This window comes from Nothobranchius furzeri, chromosome 12 (assembly GCF_043380555.1).
Source record: "Nothobranchius furzeri strain GRZ-AD chromosome 12, NfurGRZ-RIMD1, whole genome shotgun sequence".
Classification (NCBI taxonomy): domain Eukaryota; kingdom Metazoa; phylum Chordata; class Actinopteri; order Cyprinodontiformes; family Nothobranchiidae; genus Nothobranchius; species Nothobranchius furzeri.
In genome coordinates, this window is record NC_091752.1 from 65,650,332 (window position 1) to 65,675,632 (window position 25,301).

Here is a 25,301-nt window from a genome sequence, read left to right on the forward strand (position 1 = left end):
CCTCCTCGTCTTGTCTCCAGACGTCGCGTCCATCACGTCACGGAGCTCTGAACTGAAGCACGGGGTCTCGGTAAAAACACGAACACCGTTTAACGAGAGAGGCGCTTGATTTGCTGCTCACATCTAGGGACAGACGCCATGTTTTCCCAACTGGACGCTCCTGGTCAGGTGACCAAAGCTCCGCCCCTCACAGGAAATCCACCCTAAACCGGAAACGCGTTCGGCACAGACACTTCTCGTTTGTTACAAAGTAAAAGAGGTTTCTTTCAAGATTATCCATCGTTTCTATCCTACAAAATCTTTTCTGAAAAGATACAAAAAGGATATAAGCTGTTCATTTTGTAACCTCCAAGTCGAAGATGTTCTACACATTTTCTGGTCTTGTCCGTTCTCTAGTAAGTTTTGGCAAGATTTTAATATTTTTATAATAACATATCTTATTGAAGACTTTTCGCTTTCTTTGGAATTTTTGATATTTGGTTTCTATAACTACCCGATGAATAAATCAGACCAGTTGTATATAACCAACTTATTAGTATTGTTGGCTAAATTTCATAATCATAAGACAAAATTGTCTAATGCAAAACCTTGTTTTCAGCAATTTCTCTGTGAAACGAAACAGTATCTATTATCCATTCAACTTCCCCACAACGCAAAAGCAGTCAAAACAGTGGATATATGCTCCTCTTTTTGGCTTGTGTAAATCATATCTGAGCTGGCTGTTTGTGTTAGGAACCCCTGATACTGTTTGTTGTTATATGTATGTTCTTTTTGGTATTATTTATTGTAACGTTCTAACTGCAAATAAAAAATCGTTTAAAAATAAATAAATTCATAAATAAAACTTCTCGTTTGTTGTGCCTAGTTTCTTCCCTTTGTATAATTAGGGATAGATAGATAGATAGATAGATAGATAGATAGATAGATAGATAGATAGATAGATAGATAGATAGATAGATAGATAGATGATAGATAGATAGATAGATAGATAGATAGATAGATAGATAGATAGATAGATAGATAGATAGATAGATAGATCATAGATAGATAGATAGATAGATGATAGATAGATAGATAGATAGATAGATGATAGATAGATAGATAGATAGATAGATAGATAGATAGATAGATAGATAGATAGATAGATAGATAGATAGATAGATAGATAGATAGATAGATAGATAGATAGATAGATACTCCCAAGGGGGGATTGAAATCAAAGATCCTCATAAATGGATGCACAGATTTAAATAAATAAACAATAGTAAATAATAAAATTGAATTTAAAAGCTCAATAAAACATAGACCACACGAAAGAACACATTAAACTCTATGCAAAACATTTGGCTAAAATATCTTAGCTAAAAAGTTTAAACTTAAATTTCTGATTTAAGGTGTAGACTATTTCATGGCTTTTATCAACATGTATACTAGAAACAGTTATTTTAACACAACATGCGTTCTATGTGCCCACAAGAAATGTGTAAATACGTTTCATTATTATTATTATTATTATTGTAACGGGTTTTTTTACGTCTAGGAGGATTTTACGACAGTTGTACAAACTTCATTACGGCAGCCGTGACACACGGGCGCGGAATTTGTAAACAAAGCTAACAGCACCCCTTCTGTGGAGATATTACTTGTATGTTTTATAATCAGAAAGGTGTTAATTTCCGTTTTAATTCCTGTTTTATCATCTGTCTGGAAGTTATCTAACGGGTGACAACTTTTATGTTCTGTTGAAAACTTTTCTAGTGGCATGGCTTTCGTGATCTCCGTCAGCTAACATGCTAACAGCGGGGCAGTTGCCGGAAGGAGAGGCTGCTTCTGGGGAGAGCTGCGCAGCATGCTGATACTGCACCTTCTTGGGAGATTCTCGGTTAGTTCGGGACTACCGTGGATAAAACTCCAGAAAAGGTTTTTCTGGGGGACAGGGATCCGCCGGTGCTCAGACACGCCGCAGGGGGCAGACATGATCCGGAACCGGACTCAAATCAAGCGGGTCCTCTGTGTGGCCGAGAAGAACGATGCAGCCAAAGGGATCTCCGAGATCATGTCAAACGGCAGAGCCAGAAGGGTTAGTCCTGTTTGCACTGAAACACACCTCATGCCTCTGTTTACTTCAAGGCTTACCCTACTACCCCCTGATCTGATGTAAAGGGTTTTATTTCTGAATAATTACTGTATTTCAGTCAACCCAGACATCCCCTATCATCTACTTTTGCATCAGTTAGCTTCATGTCCTCCATACATTCCGCTCTGGTCTTCCTCTAGCTCTCCTGCCTGGCAGGTCCAACCTCAGCATCCTTCCACTGATAAGACATTCAGATCTATGAATAACTGAAAACAGACACACATTATCTACAAATAAAGCTGTAAAGTTAGAGTGCAGTTGCCATTACTGACATCATCTGAACCACAGTAAAAGTAGTAAAAGTGACATGTTCTTGTCGTTCCTGGCAAGAATTCCTGCCATTCTTACAATCTAATACATTCTGAAGCCATGGAGTCCAAAACCTTTGTGACATGGGTCAAAATCTTCAGGTTTTCTGAAGTATAATTTGATGGATCCGTACTTCACTTGAGTATTTTTCTTGAGGCCTCCTTTTTACTTTTTACTCCACTACATTTTCTAAAAAGTAATTGGCTTTTGTCTAACCCCCACCCCATACCTGGTCTGACGGAGACCGGTAGCGCACTCTCCTACCCGAGCCAGACTACAGTTCCAAAGGTAATAGTATTTGTGTTTCGCCTCCTCCCCCGATCCAACAGCACACTTCTACACCCACAACGCATTTTTAAATGTTAGCTGAATACTTTTACCATTTTTCGTTTTCATTAAATTTGGAAATGTATACTTTGAAACTTTTACTTCAGTTAAACATTTCTTGGATATTTCCACTTCTACTGAAATAATGATTACGATAAATGACCCGCACTAATATAGCACCTTTCAGAGTCAGAGGACTCCAAAGCGCTTTACATTACAGTGTAGGGATGTGTATTGGTGAAATTTTGGTGATACAATGTATCACGACATATTGCCATATCGATATTTTCTTACATCCCTACTACAGTGTATCATTCATCCATTCTCACACATATTCACTCCCTGGTGGTGATGAGCTACAATGTAGCCACAGCTGCCCTGGGGGAGGAGAGGCTTCAGATCACTGACGCCACCGGTCCCTCCAACCACCACCAGCAGGAAAGGTGGGTTAAGTGTTTTGCCCAAGGACACAACAAAGCTCTCTGCCCGAGATCGATCCCACAACTCTCTGATTACTGAGTACCTCCTGAGTTACACCTGCCCCAAGTAATTATATTACATCTTTACTTTTACCTACAAGTTTAAGTACTTTTACTTGAGTTTAAAAAGTACTTCTTCCACCAATGGTTGTGAGTCACAAAATTAGGATATTAAAAACAGTTTTGGTAAAATTTGCATTTTGACATTTTTCAAAATTTTTCTGTTAAAGGGGCATTATGGAAGTTCGACAGCCAAATCATGTATAGAAATAATAAATGTCTTCTTCATACATTCTCCTGCAATGCCCTGGTCCTGTAGAATGAGCCCTGGCATTTTTACTGTGTTGCCTGTTTTTCTGTAAAATCACAGAAAAAGAGAGATGCTCGGGTCGAGCAGGCTGCTTCATGCGCGTTCACGCTCAGGCATCGCTCGTAGCATTTGCTATCCGTAGCTTTAGCTGTTCCTAACGCCTAGTGACAAACCTAGCTACATTTCTGAGGAGCCTTAGCTACTTTCTGTAGAACTTTCTTCTAGATATTACGTGCAAATTAGCAACAAAACAGCCATTTTCGCTCCGAACCGTTCTTTGGTTTGACGTTGTTTCAGCTGTCATCAAGGATATAAATGTTACAGATACGGTAAATGTTACTGGTGTGTAGCTAACCCTGTAAGATGTCTGACTCCCTAGCAGAAGACCTGGGTTCGATTCTCGATGTGAACATAGTTTATTTAGAGTTTATTTTTTACATTAATGGTATATTTTTTACAGTAAGATGCCCAAATTTTTATTTGAGACTCGCTGAACGGCATTGAATTCACAGATAAAAGATGTGGGTTCAACTTTCATTTTGGAACAATTTTTCAAGCAAGGGAAGGGAATGATCTGAGCATGCAGGAGGACTGACCCATCTTAAACCTTTGTCGGCTGTGCTGAAGAGAAAGGTACAGAACCAAATTATTTAATTAATTAGCTGCACGTTCTCCTGTCCTCCGACACACACACACACACACACACACACACACACACACACACACACACACACACACACACACACACACACACACACAAGGGACTGTCTCAGCTGTTATTTTTGTTAAGGAGTGTGCACGTACAGCATGCGCGCCTCGTGCACGAGCCTACTATTGAAGCTGCCGTTACGCTTTTGGCCTGAGGGGGCAATTGCGAGCATAAAAATTCAAAAGTCTGTAAAGTCCCCTTAAATGATGAGGTAAAAATGCACTATTTAAATGAAAAGAATATTACGATTTTTATGAGAAAAAAAATACAATTCTTGTAGGGCTGAAGCATTAAAATGTCAAATCAATGATGCGTCGGGTTGATTTTTGTCAGTTTTCTTGGTTTTGAAAACGAATCGTCCATCTAAAGCCACAAGAACAGGATTTGGACTGAATCTCTCCAGGTTCTGTTGACGGTTCTCACAAATCTGCTTTTTTTAAAAGGTGGTGAACGGTAGTGGTGCTTTAAAATGACATTTAAATAAAAGCAAAAATGTGGTAAATAAGTTATAATATACTTTGTATTTTTTTTACTTAACCTTTTTTAAAATTGTCTAAATTCTACTTTTGTTGAGATGCATTTGTAGGCTGTGCTAAGTCCAGGCCCACGGGCCGTACTTTCACCACTTTCAACACTTTCAGCTACAGTAAGGTTAAATGTTATTCTGCTGCAGGGCTCATCGTGTTCTTTTCTGTTTTTTTTTTCTCTTTTAGAGGGAAGGAATGTCAAAATTTAATAAAATATACGAGTTTGAGCATCATCTCTTCGGTCAGGTAGGAAAACACTGAAATGATCAAATCCGACATAATGCTTTTGTTCTTCCCATTTTTTACATCGTCCATTTTTGTCTCTGTGTTGAACCAGAACGTGACGGTAACCATGACATCAGTGTCGGGTCATCTACTTGGTTTGGAGTTTAAAGCACCGTTCCAGAAATGGTACGTTTAGACAGATGCGTCTTTATTTTGCACCGTCAGGGTGTGTAACTGTTGCTTTTTTATCTTTGTCCATTAAAAGGCACAGCTGCAATCCTTTCCTGCTGTTTGACGCAGAGGTGGAGAAGTATTGTCCAGATAACATGATTCAGATAAAGGTGTGCAGTAAAACACATTCATTTAATAAAAAATGATTGGTTTGTTGAACAACAACTTTCACTTTCCTTTGGAAAACAACACGTTCCCCAGTGTTTTGACACCTTTGTTATGTTATTTAATTAATAAAAAGGGCCTTTTTTTCTCATTTCAAAAGTTTTCTGTACTTGTTTTTATTGCAGCGGACTCTAGAGAAGGAAGTGAGGCAGTGTCAGGTCTTGATCATCTGGACTGATTGTGACAGGGAGGGAGAAAACATTGGCTTTGAAATTATTGATGTTTGCAAAGCAGGTATGTCTATGCTTATCACTTAGGAGGGTTTTAAATGTTCAAGCCCATCACATCAGAGGATTTATGTGTAACAATAATAATAATATTAATAATAATAATAATGGCACTGACACACAGTTTTTGTATTTCAGTGAAACCTAATTTGCAAGTCTTTCGGGCAAAGTTTTCTGAGATCACTCCCAACTCCATTCAGAGAGCTTGTGAGACCTTAACAGAGCCCGATTCTAACGTGAGTGATGCCGTTGATGTCCGCCAGGAGCTGGACCTACGGATTGGTAAAGTAGCGGTTGTCCCAGTAAACATTTTACACAATCATTCCATATTAGAGATAGGGATGCACCGATACGATACTGGTATCGGCACCGGCACCAATACCAGTATCGGTATCGGTAAAAGTTAACCGATACCTATGCAGTTGCTTTAAAATGGCTTCACTGTAACTTGTCATTTCTGTTCACCTAATATTTTAGATTTGTGATGATTTCTATTCATATATTTTACTTTTTATCTACATCAGTCTTTTCCTGTTGAAAGCGGAGAAGAAAATAAAATCTGTATTCCAAATCATTGCATGTTTTTGTGTGGTAGAAGTATCGGTACTGGTAATCGGTATCGACGAGTACTCAGATCCAAGTATCGGTATCGTATCGGTTTGGAAAAAAGTGGTATTGTTGCATCCCTAATTAGAGAATAAATCATATTTAAGAATTATCCTTACGTTCTGTGTTTTGCTGATAATGTGCCACATAGATTTTCAGTGTATTTTTATTGCCTGTGCTTTTTTTCTTCCGCAGGAGCCTCCTTCACGCGTTTCCAGACGCTTCGCCTGCAGAAGATCTTCCCAGAGTCCCTGGCTAATCAGCTGATCTCGTACGGCAGCTGTCAGTTTCCCACTCTGGGTTTTGTGGTGGAGCGCTTCAAAGCCATTCAAGCCTTCATTCCTGAAACCTTTTACAAAATCAAAGGTTAAAAATAAATTCAGACTCAAACTCAAACATCAGCTGACGATTTACAGCTTCAGATTCGAAAGGTTGTTTTGTTTCAGTGCTGCATGAGGTAGACGAAGACTGTGTGGAGTTCAACTGGAAGAGGAACCGTCTCTTCAATCACACGGCCTGCTTGGTGCTCTACCAGATCTGCATGGAGGTAGGAGTCTGCTCTAAAAGTGGGATGGAAGCTGTCAACTCTGACCTTTTAAATGTAAATCTAGTCTAGGTTGAACACTCGGTAACATTTGATCCACGTAGCACCGTTCAACGTTAAAGGCATAATATGCAACCTTGAATCAGTACAGGGAGTGCAGAATTATTAGACAAATGAGTATTTTGTCCACATCATCCTCTTCATGTATGTTGTCTTACTCCAAGCTGTATAGGCTCGAAAGCCTACTACCAGTTAAGCATATTAGGTGATGTGCATCTCTGTAATGAGAAGGGGTGTGGTCTAATGACATCAACACCCTATATCAGGTGTGCATAATTATTAGGCAGCTTCCTTTCCTTTGGCAAAATGGGTCAAAAGAAGGACTTGACTGGCTCAGAAAGGTCTAAAATAGTGAGATATCTCGCAGAGGGATGCAGCAGTCTTAAAACTGCAAAGCTTCTGAAGCGTGATCATCGAACAATCAAGCGTTTCATTCAAAATAGTCAACAGGGTCGCAAGAAGTGTGTGGACAAACCAAGGTGCAAAATAACTGCCCATGAACTGAGAAAAGTCAAGCGTGCAGCTGCCAAGATGCCACTTGCCACCAGTTTGGCCGTATTTCAGAGCTGCAACATCACTGGAGTGCCCAAAGGCACAAGGTGTGCAATACTCAGAGACATGGCCAAGGTAAGAAAGGCTGAAAGACGACCACCACTGAACAAGACACACAAGCTGAAACGTCAAGACTGGGCCAAGAAACATCTCAAGACTGATTTTTCTAAGGTTTTATGGACTGATGAAATTAGAGTGAGTCTTGATGGGCCAGATGGATGGGCCCGTGGCTGGATTGGTAAAGGGCAGAGAGCTCCAGTCCGACTCAGACGCCAGCAAGGTGGAGGTGGAGTACTGGTTTGGGCTGGTATCATCAAAGATGATCTTGTGGGGCCTTTTCGGGTTGAGGATGGAGTCAAGCTCAACTCCCAGTCCTACTGCCAGTTTCTGGAAGACACCTTCTTCAAGCAGTGGTACAGGAAGAAGTCTGCATCCTTCAAGAAAAACATGATTTTCATGCAGGACAACGCTCCATCACACACGTCCAAGTACTCCACAGCGTGGCTGGCAAGAAAGGGTATAAAAGAAGAGAAACTAATGACATGGCCTCCTTGTTCACCTGATCCGAACCCCATTGAGAACCTGTGGTCCATCATCAAATGTGAGATTTACAAGGAGGGAAGACAGTACACCTCTCTGAACAGTGTCTGGGAGGCTGTGGTTGCTGCAGCACACAATGTTGATGGTGAACAGATCAAAACACTGACAGAATCCATGGATGGCAGGCTTTTGAGTGTCCCTGCAAAGAAAGTTGGCTATACTGGTCCCTATTTGTTTTTGTATTGTTTTTGAATGTCAGAAATGTATATTTGTGAATGTGGAGATGTTTTCTTGGTTTCACTGGTAAAAATAAATAATTAAAATGGGTATATATTTGCTTTTTGTTAAGTTGCCTAATAATTATGCACAGTAATAGTCACCTGCACACACAGCTATCCCCCTAAAATAGCTAAAACTAAAAACTACTTCCAAAAACATTCAGCTTTGATATGAATGAGTTGTTTGGGTTCACCAAGAACATGGTTGTTGTTCAATAATAAAATTATTCCTCAAAACTACAACTTGCCTAATAATTCTGCACTCCCTGTATGTACGACCCTTTACAGGGTTAATGCAATGTTACTCAGACCCCCACCGCCCTCTGGGGCCAGAATACCGCACTTGCAACTTCAGAGTGCAGGTCCGGTCTGTTGGCTGGTGCTGCAGTCTGCTTCCAGCACATTTCCTGCATGTTTTAGATCATGAACACAGCTGATTAGTTTGATTTAGTGACGAATCGCTCCTGTAGAAACTAATAAAGGCTGGGGAGACATTCCAGCTGTTAGATTAAGGTGTTAAAAAGACGAACACACAGTGACAAGATACGTTTTTTTTTTGTTTTGTTTTTACTAATCAGACACTAGGGGGTGCTAAAAGCAAGCCAAAACTGCTTAGTTTTCCTTTAAATTCACAAAACGTTTCACAAGATTCATGAAAATCCATCACAGTCAAACATTAGCAGCATCTTTTTAAGCCTTGAGCTGACTTTTAAAAGAAGCGACTGATGTCCGTGCCAGAGTAAGAGAGCTCCAGAGTCTTGGAGCCACAGAAGAAAAGGCTCTTTCTCTTTTATTCTTCATGCTTGTATGAGTGAACATAAGCAGGCCTTGGTCAGAGGACCTCAGGGACCTTAAGGGGGCGTAAGGATGCAAAAGCCCACTGAGTTGACCGTCCACGCAGGGATCTGCAAGTCAGAACCAGGATTTTTAAATGGGCATGATGCTAAACCAGCAGCCAGTGCAGCTTTATCAGAAAAACACAACATTTGAGGATTTAGTGTGGAGACTGGTCGTAGCGTTTGGACAGTTTGCTACCGGTCTGAGGAGGTTTGGATGGACGTGTGTAATAAAGTGCATGACTGTCACAGAGATGAGATGTAGGCATGAATCAAAAATCCCATTTCTGATGAGAAACTATTGAACCAAGTTAGACCTTTTAGTGAGTCCTGGGTTCCTCCTGGGGCCAGAGGAGTCGATGGGTCGATACCACTAACTAGCTTCCATCGTCCGTGGTCGGGATCTGGGGGAGAAACGCCAGGACATCATCATCATCAGCAGCTCATCAGGCATACAAACATACACGCTGCTGAGAACCGTTTAGAGTTACCGCTGCGTCATTTTTACTGTGTCTGTTTTCTGGTGACTTTCAGTTAAGACCTCTGTAGGATGATCATTTTTATTTCATCAGCTGATGTTGCGTCCTTAACACACATGGCCCATTCCGTGTCCGGGTGGATATCCTGCAGGATTTAAACTGCAGACTCTTCTGTTGTTGGTTCTTAGGGGCTCTGTGATGTTGATGCGGTTTTTATCTTCTGTTTGCTGATGCAGATTTAGAACAGAGCTTTAACTTCTGTGTGATTTCTAGTGACGAGACATAAGTGTCGTCTGAATCTGTTGCTGTCATAAAAAAGCGCTCGCTGAAGGGGCTGACGAGCCCTGCAATTATCACCTCTCTCTCCGTTTCCCACAGAGCGAGCTGCAAGTATCAGCATGCAAACTCAGGTTAAATCCCAGGTCTGGTATGATAGGTCTGATATGCTGAGGTCCCGTTATTAATCTGGAATCTGGAGTCTAGAATTTGACACACTTTGATTTGTAATGGAAATAGCAGAAAAAATGTTAAAAGTTCTTTGAAATTCAAATAAAAAATATTTTTACTCTGCAATTCAATTCAATTCAAATTCTAAGATACTTTATTAATCCCAGAGGGAAATTAGAGTTTCAGTACACACAATTCTGAGATCAGACATACATACATAGGCATAGACACATGACAAGAATTGGTGACTGTGGTCATTGGCAACCCGAGTCGCGCTACCTTAATAGAGATCAGAGGGTTTATATGAGGATTGAGTCAGGTGGAGGAAACAAATGGCACTTCAGAGTTACCCTCCACAGGGAGGGCAGCTTTGCTATGCAAAAAACACCTCAGACAGAAATGCAACAGACTTCAGACATTACACAACATAAGTGTCCACTAGGTGGAGAGGTAGGGTTGGGGACTCTCCTCACATCAGTGCGTGCAGCCGTGATAAGCAGCGCTCGTCACCTCCATTTGGACAGGGGAGGGAAGTGGGTTTAGAAAGTACAGTGACTCCTGGAAACGGTTCCACGGCCTTCACCGGTCGCAGTTCCACCCAGGCTGGGATAGAGAGACAGAGTTGCCATGGCGACAGCACCATTCCACATTTCTTCTGAGGGGGAGTAATCACTTCAGCCTCACAGGCTCAAGGACACCAGATTCAGATAAGAACTTGTTTTGGGGCCAGACAGAGATAATTTCCTCTCTGTCGTAAAGTTCTGTTGGTCTCCAACCCCTCTCGATCCAATAATGGCACAATTAATCTATCCCAATCCGTGCTGTCCCATCAACTCGCTCCTTGATCGAATCAACCTTCTGTGCCAGAGCCTGAATCTCAGCCAAAGTTCCAAGCTTACGACTCATCTCGACAATTATATGAGTTTGTGCGTTCACAGCGCGATGTAATCCATCCCTGAGCTCCGGGATTGAGCCAATATTCCTTGACAGTTTATAAGTTTTCCGGTAAGCCAGGTAACTGCTCAGGCCAAACAGCAGGAATCCCGACACCAACACCACGAATATCCAGACGTCTTCAGAATCCTCTACAGACAGCTGAGAGAGGCAGATCAGGTTCCACTGTTTCCAGGAGTCCATGATATGCCCAGCTGGCTCTGTCCCAGAGGGGCGACCGGGACGCCCTTCTCCCGTTCTCATCGTTGAAAAAATCTTGTCAATCGCGTTGAGAGACCAACTGACCAGGTCCATTTTTAATAATTTCCAGTTTCCACAAAAAATGCAGAAGTGCCGTACACCCAAAGACAGACAAAGAGCCTCGGGATAAGACAGGGAGGAGAGGAGGAAAAAAGCGTCTGTACTCTCCAAGAGCCGGAAGAAAGAGCCTGGCTCCGCTGAGCTCTCTCGTTGGGTTTTTGTGTTCTCACCTGAAAACTTTAGATGTTTTTAACTGGGGGGACACACACACACACACACACACACCGATGTTTTAAATGCTGAAAACTGTTGATGACCTGGACGAGTAAAGCTGTGTGTGAAAAGATGATATAATTTTATTCGTCTTCAGGATCCCATAGCAACAGTCACCTCAGTAACGTCCAAACCCAAGAGCAAGTGGAGACCGCTGCCTTTGGACACTGTGGTGAGAAGATAAAAACCAAACACATCATCCACTCCTCAGCGTTAAAAAATGCGTCTGTTTTGAATTAAAAAAGTTTTTTCTTTTTCAGAAAATTAACATCATTTTTAAATTGTCCTGTTGACTTACAGGAACTGGAGAAACTTGCATCCAGGAAGCTCCGAATAAACGCTAAAGAAACCATGAAGATAGCAGAGAAGCTCTACACCCAGGGGTTGGTGCATCCTTTAATCACAGACCTGTGCTCTGCCAAGGATTTTCTCAGTCCAAGTGTCTAAGAAGTGTCCTTCCGTTTGAACTCACTTCAGTTAGCTCACTGGCTCACAGCCACCATGTCACAGTCAAACAGTCAGATGTACTTTTTCTTTACCAGCTTGTATTGTTTCTATTTTTATACACGAGAAGACCATCTGGCATATGATGGATAGGTTTAGCAGTCGTTTCTATTCACAGAGCATTTGTGTGAAGATGACTTGGTGCTGCTGTTGCACGAGGCGTCTGCTTTACCTGTGAGGGTGTGGAGAAAAGGTTTAGCTGCTGCGGGTCGAGCTACAAAGCAGAATTTAATGGTAAAAGTCTGAAACTACTGAACATTATACATATATAGAGATTAGAGACACACTGATTCTTATTTTGAGTGCTGATTTTATTTCACTGTGGTTGTCACAAAGCTCCTTGGCGGCAAGGGTCTCGGGGGGGAGGGGGAATCCTCCCAGAGTTCCTTAAAGAGCAAGTCACCCCCAAATCAAATTTTTTTCTGATAAACTACATAAATGCGTGTCTAATCGTGCTGCAGACACGTGTAGTCAATAGTTTTGCACTTTAGTGCATTTTAGTTACATTTAAATTTTCTGCCTAAAACTGTCAGTGTTGTGCCGTTGTCGGGTAAAAACTCTGCACTGCATTTGAATTTAAATCTGTCATCACTATTGGCTAAGAGGTACCCTACAATGTTAGCTGGCCTGGTACCATATGATGCCACAATGTTGTGAGCCTGTGTGTGTGTATGTGTTTGTTAGCGGCTCCGCCCTCTCGGTCTGCTAGGCAACAGCATTTGTTGCATTTTTCAAACAGGAAGTGAGAGTTGAGTAAGAATCTGGTAGGGGGGTGACTTGCTCTTTAAGGCTCTGTCGCAGGGCTGTGTTGGTTGGCGCGGATTTGCAATATCGCGTTGACATCAGGGGCAGTTCCACTAGACTGGCAGACCCGGGTGGCGCTCCCCCTATTTAAAAAGGGGGACCGCATGGTGTGTTGCAGCTAAAGGAAGATCACACTCCTGAGCCTCCCTGGTAATAAAGTATTCAGGGGTTCTGGAGAGGAGAGTCTGTCTGGAGAGGAGAGTCTGTCGGATTGTTGAACCTCAGATTCAGGAGGAGCAATGTGGTTTTCGTCCTGGCCGTGGAACACTGGACCAGCTCTATACCCTTAGGGGGATCCTGGAGGGTGCGTGGGAGTTCACCCAAACAATCTACATGTGTTTTGTGGATTTGGAGAAGGTGTTTGACTTCATCCCTCAGGGGGCCCTGTGGGGGGTACTCCAGGAGTATGGGGTACCAGGCCCTCTGACACAGGCTGTTAGGTCCCTGTATGACCGGTGTCAGAGCTTGGTCCGCATTGCTGGCAGTAAGTCGGGCTCGTTCCCAGTGAGAGTTGGACTCCGCCAAGGCTGCCCTTTGTCACCGATTCTGTTCATAACCTTTATGGACAGGATTTCTAGGAGCAGCCAAGGTGTGGAGGGCATCTGTTTTGGTGGCCTGAGGATCAGGTCTCTGCTTTTTGCAGATGATGTGGTCCTGTTGGCTTCATCAGAATCATCTCCGGCTCTCGCTGGAGCGGTTCGCAGCCGAGTGTGAAGCAGCTGGGATGAGAATCAGCTCCTCTAAATCTGAGACCATGGTCTTGATTCGGAAAAGAGTAGAATGCCTTCTCCGGGTCAGGGATGAGGTCCTGCCCCAAGTGGAGGAGTTTAAGTATCTCAGGGTCGTGAGGGAAAGCTGGAGCGTGAGTTCGACAGGCGGATCGGTGCTGCGTCTGCAATGATCACTGCGCTCCAGCTTTCCCTCGTGAACAAGACCCTGAGATACTTAAACTCCTCCGTTTGGGGCAGGACCTCATCCCTAGTAGAACATTATTGTGTTTACCATATACACTTAGTAAAATCCAGGTAAGTTGAAATATGAGAAATTGTCTCCTTAAATGTATTCAACTTTAGATCTTAGCGTTTGAACAAAGTTGCATTGTTTAAATATGAAAATAGTTACAAAGACAAATCCCATATTCTACTTTTTTATACCATTAAAACCATTTTAAACTATAATCAAATTCAGGAAAAACAAAAAGTCACAGAGGATGAATATGAGTACTTCATAACCTTACAGTACAAACACATGTACCCCACAATGACCCGCTTTGACCCAGATCATCCCACTCAGTGGAACAGTGACATAATTAGGTCTGTGTCTTTATGCGTCCTGCTCAGGTTTATCAGCTATCCTCGCACAGAGACAAATATTTTCCCAGCCACCCTGGCCCTCACGCCTCTGGTGGAGCTACAGACTCAGAGCCAAGAGTGGGGGACATTTGCTCAGAGAGTGCTGGCCCAGCCGGGAGGTCCCAACCCACGGCAGGGCAAAAAGTCAGACCAGGCCCACCCTCCCATACACCCCACCAAGTACAGCAGCGCACTGCAGGTAGGCTGACCAGTGCTGCTGCTTCATTTGTTTGGTTTCTTCCCAAATTTTAAATCGATTTGAGCTCTTGAGTGCTTCTCATATTTTGTCCGTTCTTGTCCAGGGTAACGAAGCACGAGTGTACGAGTTCATCGCTCGACACTTCCTGGCCTGCGTGTCCCAGGATGCTATGGGCCAGGAGACGGTGGTGGACATAGACATCGCTCAAGAGAAGTTCTCCACGTCAGGACTCATGATCATTGCGAGGAATTATCTGGATGTTTACCCGTACGACAGGTGGAGCACCAAGGTGTGCTTGGATGTTTCTCCATTCTGACAAACTGAACAAACCTCTGCTGAAGCTCTTCACTGTTGCCTCCTGCTGCTGGTTTGTGATCCATTCTTCCATTTCAAAATGTTTTGCAGGTGATCCCAGTTTATGAGCAAGGCTCCCAGTTCCAGCCCTCTGCCATTGAGATGGTGGACGGACAGACAAGTCCACCACAGCTGCTCACTGAATCTGACCTCATATCGCTGATGGAGAAGCATGGCATTGGTACATTTCAGAATAGAAGCATTGTCGGTACAGGGTTAGCTGCACATTAAACTGGTTAGTGTTTGATTTGGGATTTGCCATGTAGGGCGGGGGTTCTGGTTGGGCAACCAAGCTAATAAAGCTAATACATTCTTTTTGAAATACGATCGGTCACTCTGAGTTTCACATGCAGGCTAAATGTGAAAATGGTCTTCTCTCCCAATTTCCTGCATTAGCTGCTAATAGAAAATAGACGGGGAAGCGGTAGGGTCAGGAAAGCCATACAGATCTTCTTAACAGTTAATTAGAAAGGCTGTTATTGATTTAGTGTCCAGGAGAGAGCAGAGCGTGTTTCGGCTAGTAGAAGCTAACTGTTAGCATTAGCAGCTTCACAACATGGCAGAACTCCTTCAGGCTTCTGTTATCTGAGGAGATAAAACTAAAACGTTGCAGAGCAAACAGAGTCAGTGGTAGAGTCATGTTGCTGTTAGCCAATCAGAGAAGAGACGTCCAAACATTAGGAAGTAACAACGAGTAAGACTCCAAATCCTGCTGATTTATGCTCCCTTCTCCTATGATTTACTTCTACTTCCTGAAACAGGAGCACCAGAGCTTTTTATCCCACATAGATCGACTCACGAGGCATTCATCTGTACTAGAGACCGCTGCAAATGTGTTGGAAAGACAAGTGAACTTGGTCTTTAATGTTTATAATCAGTTTCATTCGTCAGGATAGAACCTGTTTGTTTGGGATTCATGGTTTTATGTGTGATATGTACCCGCTGAGCTAACCGTGTGCATTAACAGGCACGGATGCTACACACGCAGAGCACATCGAGACTATTAAGAGCCGCATGTATGTGGGACTGACAGCAGACCAGAGGTTTCTACCTGGAGAACTGGGCATGGGACTAGTGGAAGGTCTGTTCACGCTCGTTGTTCCTCATCGAAACGGACTTTGTTAGGTGAAGATGTGTCTCTGATGAGTGTGGTCATGTTTAGGTTATAACTCCATGGGCTACGAGATGTCCAAGCCAAACCTGCGATCGGAGCTGGAGGCCGACCTGAAGCTGGTTTCAGAGGGAAGGAAGGACAAGCGGAGCGTACTTCAGCAGCACATCCAGAAATACAAAACCGTCTTCATTGAGTCTGTCAGGAAGGCTAAAAAGTTAGTAGCACTTTACCCCTCAGTGCAGGCATGTCCAAAGTGTGGGCCGGGGGCCATCTGTGGTCTTTTGGACCAATTTTGAGGAGACCAAATAAAAAAATTCTACATAAAATACTTTTTAAAAGTTTTTAAATAAAAAAAAATCATGTTTGACGATTTTGGCTCTTCATCAAAAGTCTGGAAATCCCCTACAGGGAATTAGTTATTTATAATTGCTCATATTTAATAAACAGTCTGGTTAATCTGAATAACAGGCAACAAAAATGTTTGAAGGTGTGATTATAAAAAAAAAATTATTTCATTTCAGCTTTAAAATTTTTGTAATTTGTTTAATAAAAGTAGCCATATTTTTGTGTCCCGTGAGGACTTAACTGACGATGTCGGCCTTAATCAGGCCGAGTTGGCATCCTCTTGCCTAAGTGTGCCTTTGTGGGTCTCTTCTCTGTTGCTTCCTCAGGTTAGATGAAGCCCTGGTTCCCTACCTGGGTGCAGCTCAGGAGATCAGCGAAGCAGAGCAGCAGGACATGGAGATCCCGCTGCCGGTGAGGAAGTGTCCTAGCTGTGGTCGAGACATGGTGCTGAAAAAGAAGAGGGAGGGAAACAGGTGAGATGCGCTAACAGCTAGCACAGCAAAACAAACACTGCTTCTTCTAAAACGCCAAAACTGTTGGACTCGTATTTACAAATTATTTATGAATGGCTGAATTTCCTGTTTCTACCCATCACCTGCAGCAGGTACCTGTCCTGTGTGGGGTACCCATCCTGTAGGACAGCGGTTTGGTTCCCTGACATGGTGCTCGAGGTCAACTGGGATGAAAGCGTTTGTCCAACATGTCAGCCGAGCCCCGTTCACATGTGAGTATCGGCTCACATGCTTGTTTAAAACCGCCCTAATGAAGCTTTGTACAATCTGTTTAGTTTAAGCTACGTGTTTGTTTTTAGAAATCTGGAAAGTTTGTAGTTCCTAAGGACATTTAAATGAACAGGAGGGAAAATAATGAAGGAGTTTCAGGGGATATTTGTTCATCACATAAACATTTGAGGGGAAGTTTACTGACGGTTTTCTCTCTGTCTCTGTTTACAAAATAACTCGTTATGTGTTCAGTACACTCCTCCCTCCTGCCTTTTTACCAAGCCCCCACAATGCGGGTGAAAAATTGAAGCAAACGCGGAAGTGAAATAAATTGCAGTTCCACCCTCATCCACTAGGGGCTGGTGTCAGAAGCGAGCAAATCCTCATTGACTCCCATGTTAAAAATACCAATTTCACAGCAGAAATAAACATGTTTACAGCCTGGTTCCAAAACATGTTTTTGGTTTAAATGATCTAGTTTACACTCATGACAACTCTGAGGGGGGTGAATTGTTTTCTCACTCTTCTGTTTAAGTGTATTAAAAGCCTAAAATTCTGTATAATTAATGAGCATCAGACCAACGTGACCACAGAGCTAGCTCCGTGGAAAGGCCTCAGTAGAGCCTCGGTCTGGCTTTAAAACTGTTCCGTCATTTTCAGTCTCTCAACTTAGACCAATAGTTGAGCCGTTTGTGCGTTCTTTTTGGATATTATTTGTGCAATTGTTGGACAAAATGACTTGCTGTGGCATTAATTGCACTAATAGAGCATTCATGGAGTCTCCACTTCATTTTTTTCGGTAAGTAAAATTATATTTATGTATTTTAGGTCACTGCCGAGCTGAGCTTAGATTTTAACATGTACTGTTTAACCATGAAATTTAAATGTAATAGGGTAAAACCCAGTGCATTTAACATAATGCTGCACTTTAGAAAATGGGTTGAAATATAACATGTTGGTGGAGCTGGGTTCCCACTATCGGTATGGTCCCCTCCCTTCAGCGGCAGCTCTGCGCATCTCTGACCGCAGCGGCACTTGTCTGCTGCGTGGCTGCCGGCTTGTGGAGGTCTCGGGAGACCTCTGTGTTCCACCTGGTTTTACCCAGCTGTCAGCCCGGCATATCTCTGACTCAGAAGCTCTGGTGTTGTGCACAGTTAACTCCGGTTGTAGCTAGGTTGCTACCTCCATTAGCTTAACTCCCACCTCCGTATTAGCTTTGGGTTAGCTTCAGGTTAGCTTGTAGCTAGTTCGACTGGGTGTCAGTTGATCCCAGCCTTACAGCCCCACCCTCAGCTCCACCTCTCTTCCCTTTTGTGGAATTGTCTGGGCTTGACGGAACCTGTGACACGGTCAAAATGGTGGCCACCTCCAATTTTTCTTCAAAAACTTGTTATTGGAGCCTGTGGAAACCCATTGTCCAATATTTATATGTCGATACTTTTTACCCGCTTCTCTGTATGTTTCAGATACTTCTTCTGTTAATCCTTTATTAATTCATCACAATTATTTCAAAATAAAAAGGACATTTTGGATTTACTAAAAATTTCTTCAACGCCGTTTCCTGTTCTGTAAGACTTGAGGCGTTCAGCTGTGTCAAACAAGTCTTTCGTTGTTTCTGTAGATCAGCTTGTTTTTATTGTTGTTGTTGTTGTCATGTGTGCAAACACAAACAAACATGGAGGGCTTCTGAGGCTGGCCGTGGCCTTGCTGGTGCAAGAAATGTGTCCAAATTCTTATTTACACAAGTAGGCGTTAGCCCCCTGAGCTCTAGCCTCAGCTCAGTCCAAATATAGGGCACGCTCGCTAACAGTGAGCCAAAGTGCTCCACATCAGCTTCGGTTACCGTGGCAACCAATCTGCTACACAGCTTAAAGTTGAGCTTCTGTTTTTATTTCTAAAACAATCTCGCTCGCTCGCTCGCTCTTTTTTTTTTTATAAATCATATTCCAACTGTGTTTGTTGGATAACTTCAGCAGCAGATGCACGGCTGAGTAAACTGTTGGATTCTTCGTTCGCCTCCCAAGTTGCCATGGCAACGTGGCGTTGTAGGTTTAAATGATGGGGTTGTCAGTAATGCTTTCTTGAAAGGACATTAAGCACTACCATCGACTTAATGTAGTCAGGAAGAAGCTGTAGAACATTTTTGTCACTGTTTAACATTCTTGTTATTATATAATTAAATTATATATTATATTATAATTATATTTTATATGTATTATTATTATTTTATTCAGAAATGTGTTAAAACTGAGCAAAACCATCACACTTTTGCCACTTGGGCCTCTGGTTTTACAGTTGTTAAAATCTTTTGTTATAACTAGGATTTCTGTAATAATGATGATCATTTTAAAAACCAGTCACAGTTTTTACTTTAAAAAAATTAACAAGGAGTTCAGCTGCAAATGAACAACCGTGTCTTAATCATAATGCATTAGGATCATTGTGGTTTTACAGGACCAGGTGTTAGGACCGGGGTGGCCGGCCCCATGTGGGGACCTGGGCGGGGCCTTGGGGGTCAGGTCCTGCTGCCGGGAAGAAGGCGGGAACATGCGGCAGTGCCTGGCCCGGGCTCAGGGGCCTCAGGTAGACCTTGGCTCCTCTGCTGTCCCATCACAGGAGAGGGGGATGTCCGGGAGGGGGAGGACCCAACCTTACCTGGATGTCCTATGTCTTATATATTCTTGAAGTTGTGCAAATGCAGGGATGGGAGTAGATATTCTGCTGGGGTGGGGCTGGTGCCCTCGGACTCTGTGAGGCTCTGTGCTGCTGCTTTGGGCCCTGGCAGGATCGGCTGGGGTCTCCATGCCCTGAGTGGCATTTTGGTTACAGAGGTGCCCATTGGGGCCAGTGAGGGAGCTGGCTCCCTGGAGGGCTTAGGCCAACCAGCCATTCCTCCCCATCCCCACACATTTTTCTCCTCCTGCTCCCTCACATCATCACACAATCATGCACATAGGACTTTGGGGGTGGACAAGTCAGGGGGTGCGGACAAGTCAGGGGGTGCGGGTATGGACCCCATTTCCGCATTCCTGTGGCAGCCTGCCCTCCAATTTTATTTGCACCTTAAACACTTCCACCAACGACATTCCACACAAACACACACTTAGGGCCTTGAGAGTGAACACATTCAACGGTATTTGGCAAGGGGATCTTTCAGCTTCAACCCGAGAGCCGGTGCCCACTTCCAATTTTAATCTGCACTTAGAGACAGAGGGCTGTGGGTGCAAGTGGGGTGGTGTGGTGGCATCAGCTGGCGTAGGCCAGACGATGCCTGCACTGCACGCTCACCACAGCCATGGAATACACCTAATCAACATGCACTAACACCATATTGGAGCAGGTGGAGGGAGTCTAGGGGTCTTAGCACACCGCTGTTGTCGCTTGGCTTCCTGGGGCTGGAGGCTAGGAGGGAGAACTGGCCGTCTGGTTGGGGTCTGGGGTGGTGGGTTGATTTGCTCGGCTTTGAATGGGGTGCCTGCTCATCATCACCCCAGTAGAAAGGGGCTAACTCTGGGAACCGGTGATGGTTGTACCATTTGTGCAGCTGTACTGGGACCAGAGTGAATAGGGTGTGTATGGGGAGCATGAGTGGGTGTCCGGTGTGCATTTTTGTAAGTCTTTGGTTGTATGTGTATGTGAGAGCATGAGGGAGGGAGTGTGTGACTGTGTTTGTGTATGACTGTATATGTCAGGTGGGGTCTTTGACTCCTCCCCTCTCCTGGGACTTCTTTTGATGCTATACATCTTCATCTCCCCTCCCCCTGCCACACTTGGTGTGGAGTGCGGTGCCTTGGTCTGCGTGAGTGTTCGTGGCTCCCGGGTCAGGGGAATTGAGATTTTTGGCATCTGCCTGATCAATCCCGGTGGCTGCCTGGTGGGATCTGGGTCCCTGGGCTCTGCTGGGTCCCCGGCGGGGGTGGTCGCCCCTGGGTCCCGGGTCGCTGGGTTCCGGGCTCGGCGGACCTGTGGGCGTGCCGCTGATATCTCCTGGGACTCTGCCGGCTGCTGGTTGTGGCCCCCGGGGCAATCCTCTGTGCCTCTCGAGGGGGGCAGGGGCTTTTCTGGTCGCAGTCTCCTTGGGGTCCCTGTGCTGTGGGGCAGCTCCTGGATCTTTGGGACTTGGAGCTCCCTCCATCTCCTACGCATCTTTGGGGGCAGATCTGTGGTCCCTCACACTCTCTATTGGACGCTCCAATTGAGAAACCTTACATAAACAAGCGAGTGTACACACACAGGTGCTCACATGGTGCTCTCATAAGTATGGACTTGGGCACGTTCAACACATGTCTTAAGGCTGTGGTTGCCACTAAATGCACTGTGATTTATTATCATGTGATTGTTCAGTTAAACAATGTTGATTGTATATTTCATCATCAGGTTGATGCAGTGATAGCTTGCTCCTGCTGTGTGTCCCTTTTCTGCAGGTCTAGAAGCAGACTCTTGTTCAACATCGATTGTGTATGTTTGTGGGAACACCCCCACCGCCCCACCCCACCCCCATCTCTTCCTTTCTCTTTCACCTCTGTCTCCGTGTCTGGTCGGTTTTAAGTATCAGGCGTGACATTAAAAGCAGACGCCTTGACGCTCCACCTGAGAATAAATCTGTAAGGCTTGTTGCCAGCATTCAGATATTAATTCTGTTTGCTTCTCAGCCAGACAGGACACGGGGAAAATAAATGCAAAAGTAGAAATTCTACAGCTAAATAATCACAAAACAATCTAATGTCTCAATCGTGTTGGAAGGAAGGCCACATTAAAACAGACTGGGGGATGTTAGTTTTACTCATCCAAAAAGGCAAAAGAGGGATGTAGTTTTTGTTTACACTTTGTGAGCATGCTGGGTTGCCAAGTCTGCGCCAACAATTGTAATTCAACGCCAGTCGGCAGAACCCAGCAGCGTTTTGTAAGTCAGTAATTTCTTGTACCCGTAAGAAGTCACGGCATCTTTTTGTTTCACTCTAATATCAGGTGAAGAAGGCTGAAGGCTAACGTTGGGCTAACTCAAGCTACTCTTTTCAGTTAACAACAATTCGATAATACAGTGAAATGTATTTATCTTCTTATCAGCTTACTGTGTATGACCCGTCTTCTCTCGCCATCTAGAATCATCTGGCGCTGGTCCATAACTGGCAACAGTTGCCCGGACCGGTCTCTTTTGTTTTGATACACGAACTGCAGTACCCACATTTGACCACCGGATGTCAGTCATACTTCATGCACCTTTGAATGAGAGTATTTTAGTTGTCTGGGGCTCTTATTGTGAAAGGGCAGATAAACGTTTACCGGTTTTGATCTCTTTTTGATGCTGTTAGGAAAAGTAAAACAGCTCGTCAGAGTCACCCAAGAAAGGGCGCTTGTTGTATCAATGGCTTCTGCTGGTCTAGATGAACTGAGATTATACAGAATCTGTCTTAATTTCATGTATGTGTCACTTGTCTCTGATCCATCTGCTGGTTCAGTTCTGTCTAACTGTGGGTTTGGACTTTGTCTTCTGACAGGTTAAAGTTTAAGTTCCGCAGAGGCAGCCTGCCTCCCATGATGCCTCTGGAGTTTGTCGGCTGTATCGGTGGTTGTGACGAGACTCTTAGAGAGGTTCTGGATCTCAGATATCTCAGAACTGGAGGAGGAGGAGGTGAAGGAGGAGGAAATGACCCTCCACCCCCAAGGCCTCCTAGACCTCCTAGACCAGAGCAACCTAGAACTTCCAATCCTCAACCCTCCTTTCCTCCCGTCCCCTCCTGGACTCCACAACCAAGACCTCCACCAGGTGGCCGCAGTGCGATCATGGACCCTAGTAGTGATGCAATCGTGTGCAACTGTAGTCAGGAAGCAGTCCTCCTTACGGTAGGCAAAGAGGGGCCCAATCAAGGTCGCCAATTCTACAAGTGCAACTCTGGCAACTGCAACTTCTTCCTGTGGGCCGATCAGCCCGGTCAGCAGGGGCCGCAGACGAGTCGGGGGCCTTTACAGTCGGCACAGGGGAATCCCCAGTCTCAGAGGCCCCCTCTGGGGTTTGGAAACACATGCAGAGGAGGCAGAGGGCAGGAGGGGGGCTCAGCAGGACGCGTGGGACAAACGATGTGCAACTGTAACGAGATGGCGGTGACGCGTACGGTGCAGAAGGACGGGCCGAACAAGGGACGCATGTTCCACACCTGTGGGAAACCACGAGAGCAGCAGTGTGGCTTCTTCCAGTGGGCCGATGAAAACGTTCTCCCAACAGGCATGCTCTCTCTCTCTCACACACACACACACACACACACACACACACACACACACACACACACCAGACACAATAGTCCTGGGAAGACGGCTGGAATTCTTTTATTGTTCATAAAGATGTTCTGCGAGTTTTCCTAAAGCAAACAGAAGATTCAGCTTTCCTGTCCGTCCTGGATCCCTGGGAATCGTGTCCAGTCAATCAGATTGTGACAAAATAAAATAAAAAATGTGGACGATTCTTAAATAAAACTGTAAAAAATAAAGACCAAGCTGAACTATCACCATAAAAACCTTATTTAGGACAGGCTGGTCAGGATGCTCCTAAGATAAAATAATCTTTCTGAAGCAGAAGCTGGTCCTCCTTTAGTTAAACACACCAATCTGATCCCAGTTCAGCGGTCAGCTTCTCGTCTCAATGAGCACCCTCGTGTTTTCCTTTCAGAAATGATGACGACAGTCTTTCACCGTGCCATTATTCCTGAACACACCTTGAGTTTAAGTTGCACGATGTTACATCATAAGTACTCGTTAGCAGCTAAATTTGGAGTTTTCTCCCTTTTCCAGGGAAACCTGATGATTGCATGTTGTTGTTTTTGGCGTCTCGTATCGGTGAGACGAGTCTGCACTGTGAAACATCTTAAATCGGTACCCAACCATCGAGACCTGATGCTGGTATCCACATCGGTGCATCCCTAATAAGACAGGAAGGGAGAGGAAGATGCATGACTGAAGCTCCTAACGGATACAAACCTCACCAACTTTATTCAAATGAGACAGACTCCATAAGCATGACTCGGGCTGATCATCTTCCTGACCCAGGGTATCTGCAGGTTTAAGGGAGCCAAATTTAAGACTTTTTAAGACCTTTTTTAAGGCCACTTTGATGAAATTTAAGCAGTTTTTTTTTTTTAATTTAATTTAAGCTTTAATTTCCAGCGATTGCCTGGAACCGGTGCCAACCATGTCGCAAACGTGGGATTAGCCACCCAGTTACCATTAAACTTGCACTTCCCCATGATGCAAGCTCCCACTAGCTTAACCAGCTAATGTGCTCATCTAAAAACAGCCCCCTTTCACAACCAACTGAATGTGTACGGTTCCGCTTACGCCAACATCATACACAAAAAATGCTGAACACTAACTAGAAATTCACAAAAATTTTATAGAAGTAAAATATCTTGTTTATTGGGTCTTTGGTAATTTAAGACCTTTGGAAACCGTATTTAAGGATTATTTGTCATTTTTAAGGATTTTTAAGGCCTTAAATTTGGAAAAGCAAATTTAAGACTTTGTAAGGACCGGCGGATACCCTGCTGACCTGACCTGACCTCTGCTTTTGTTTCAGGAGGGTTTGATGGTGGATTTAATACCTCTGGAGTTGGAGAGAAGAAGGGGAGGAAGCCGAGGGGAGACGGACCCCCCGCTGTGAAGAAGCCTCGCTCCTGCAGCATCTGCCACGTCCCAGGACACACCCGGGCCACCTGTCCTCAGCGGTGACACCTGTCCGACACTCGACCTGACAGGAGGAGTTCTCCTTCAACCACCTACGCTTCCTGTAAACGAAAACCAAAAGCTCCAAAGATAACGTTTTACTTTTGGCTGCTGTGTGACAACAGGAGGAGCGCCAAGAGCAGTTCTACTTTCACTTTTCACTTTTCTGCCTCACTTTTGCTGAGTAACGTTTCAAGATGAGCGGCTCGCTTCTGGATGGAAAGTGTTTAGTCCTAAACTATAAAAGATGTTTTTTTTTTGTTTTACAAAAACTGGAGAACGAGGCACTGATTTATTGCTGGGTTTCAAACGTAAAACTTTCAGACATTTGCATAACTTGAACCAAAAGAAAGGTTTTTTATGGTCGTTTTGCTGCTGAAGGAGAAAGGAAATGTGGAAGCACAGGAAGCAGCAACACATCACACAACGAGGTGATGAACTCCTTTTAAACCCGAAGGTGTTTGTCGCCACAGTGAAGCTGAAAACTTCTGCGGTTCGTTGGGAATTTGCTCCTCTTGTGTTTAAACGAGGTCAGGTTGTGACTTTCAACACGTAATTAGTTTTAAACTTGATTATTTCCACCATAAAGCAGACGGGTATTATTATTATTATTGTTAATATGAAGGCAAATTTAAAAATGTTCCTTTTTTGTCTTAAAACATAAAAGTTGAATATTTGCCATCTTTTTGTTTCGGCTCTTCACTTATTTTCACAGGTTTTAATGTTGGAACAAATGAAA

The 25,301-nt window shown here is 44.0% G+C and overlaps 1 protein-coding gene across 2 annotated transcripts; it reads left to right on the forward strand.

Annotated features, from left to right (window-relative positions):
* The first annotated feature begins 1,562 nt into the window (after window positions 1-1,562).
* On the forward strand, window positions 1,563-24,712 carry top3a (DNA topoisomerase III alpha). Of its 2 annotated transcripts, none has more exons than XM_070542846.1 (20): window positions 1,563-1,645; window positions 1,759-2,080; window positions 4,985-5,044; window positions 5,136-5,209; window positions 5,289-5,364; window positions 5,545-5,653; window positions 5,785-5,928; window positions 6,448-6,618; window positions 6,699-6,799; window positions 11,553-11,627; window positions 11,756-11,838; window positions 14,104-14,314; window positions 14,418-14,603; window positions 14,720-14,849; window positions 15,636-15,749; window positions 15,831-15,996; window positions 16,454-16,600; window positions 16,729-16,851; window positions 22,348-23,072; window positions 24,417-24,712. In XM_070542846.1, exons 2-20 carry the CDS (start codon window positions 1,850-1,852, stop codon window positions 24,566-24,568), a joined length of 3,078 nt encoding a protein of 1,025 aa, XP_070398947.1. In that variant the 5' UTR covers window positions 1,563-1,645; window positions 1,759-1,849; the 3' UTR covers window positions 24,569-24,712. The 2 variants fall into 2 exon arrangements, with proteins under 2 accessions (XP_070398947.1, XP_015800866.3); XM_015945380.3 differs by having other exon boundaries at window positions 1,586-1,666.
* The last annotated feature ends 589 nt before the right edge of the window (window positions 24,713-25,301 follow it).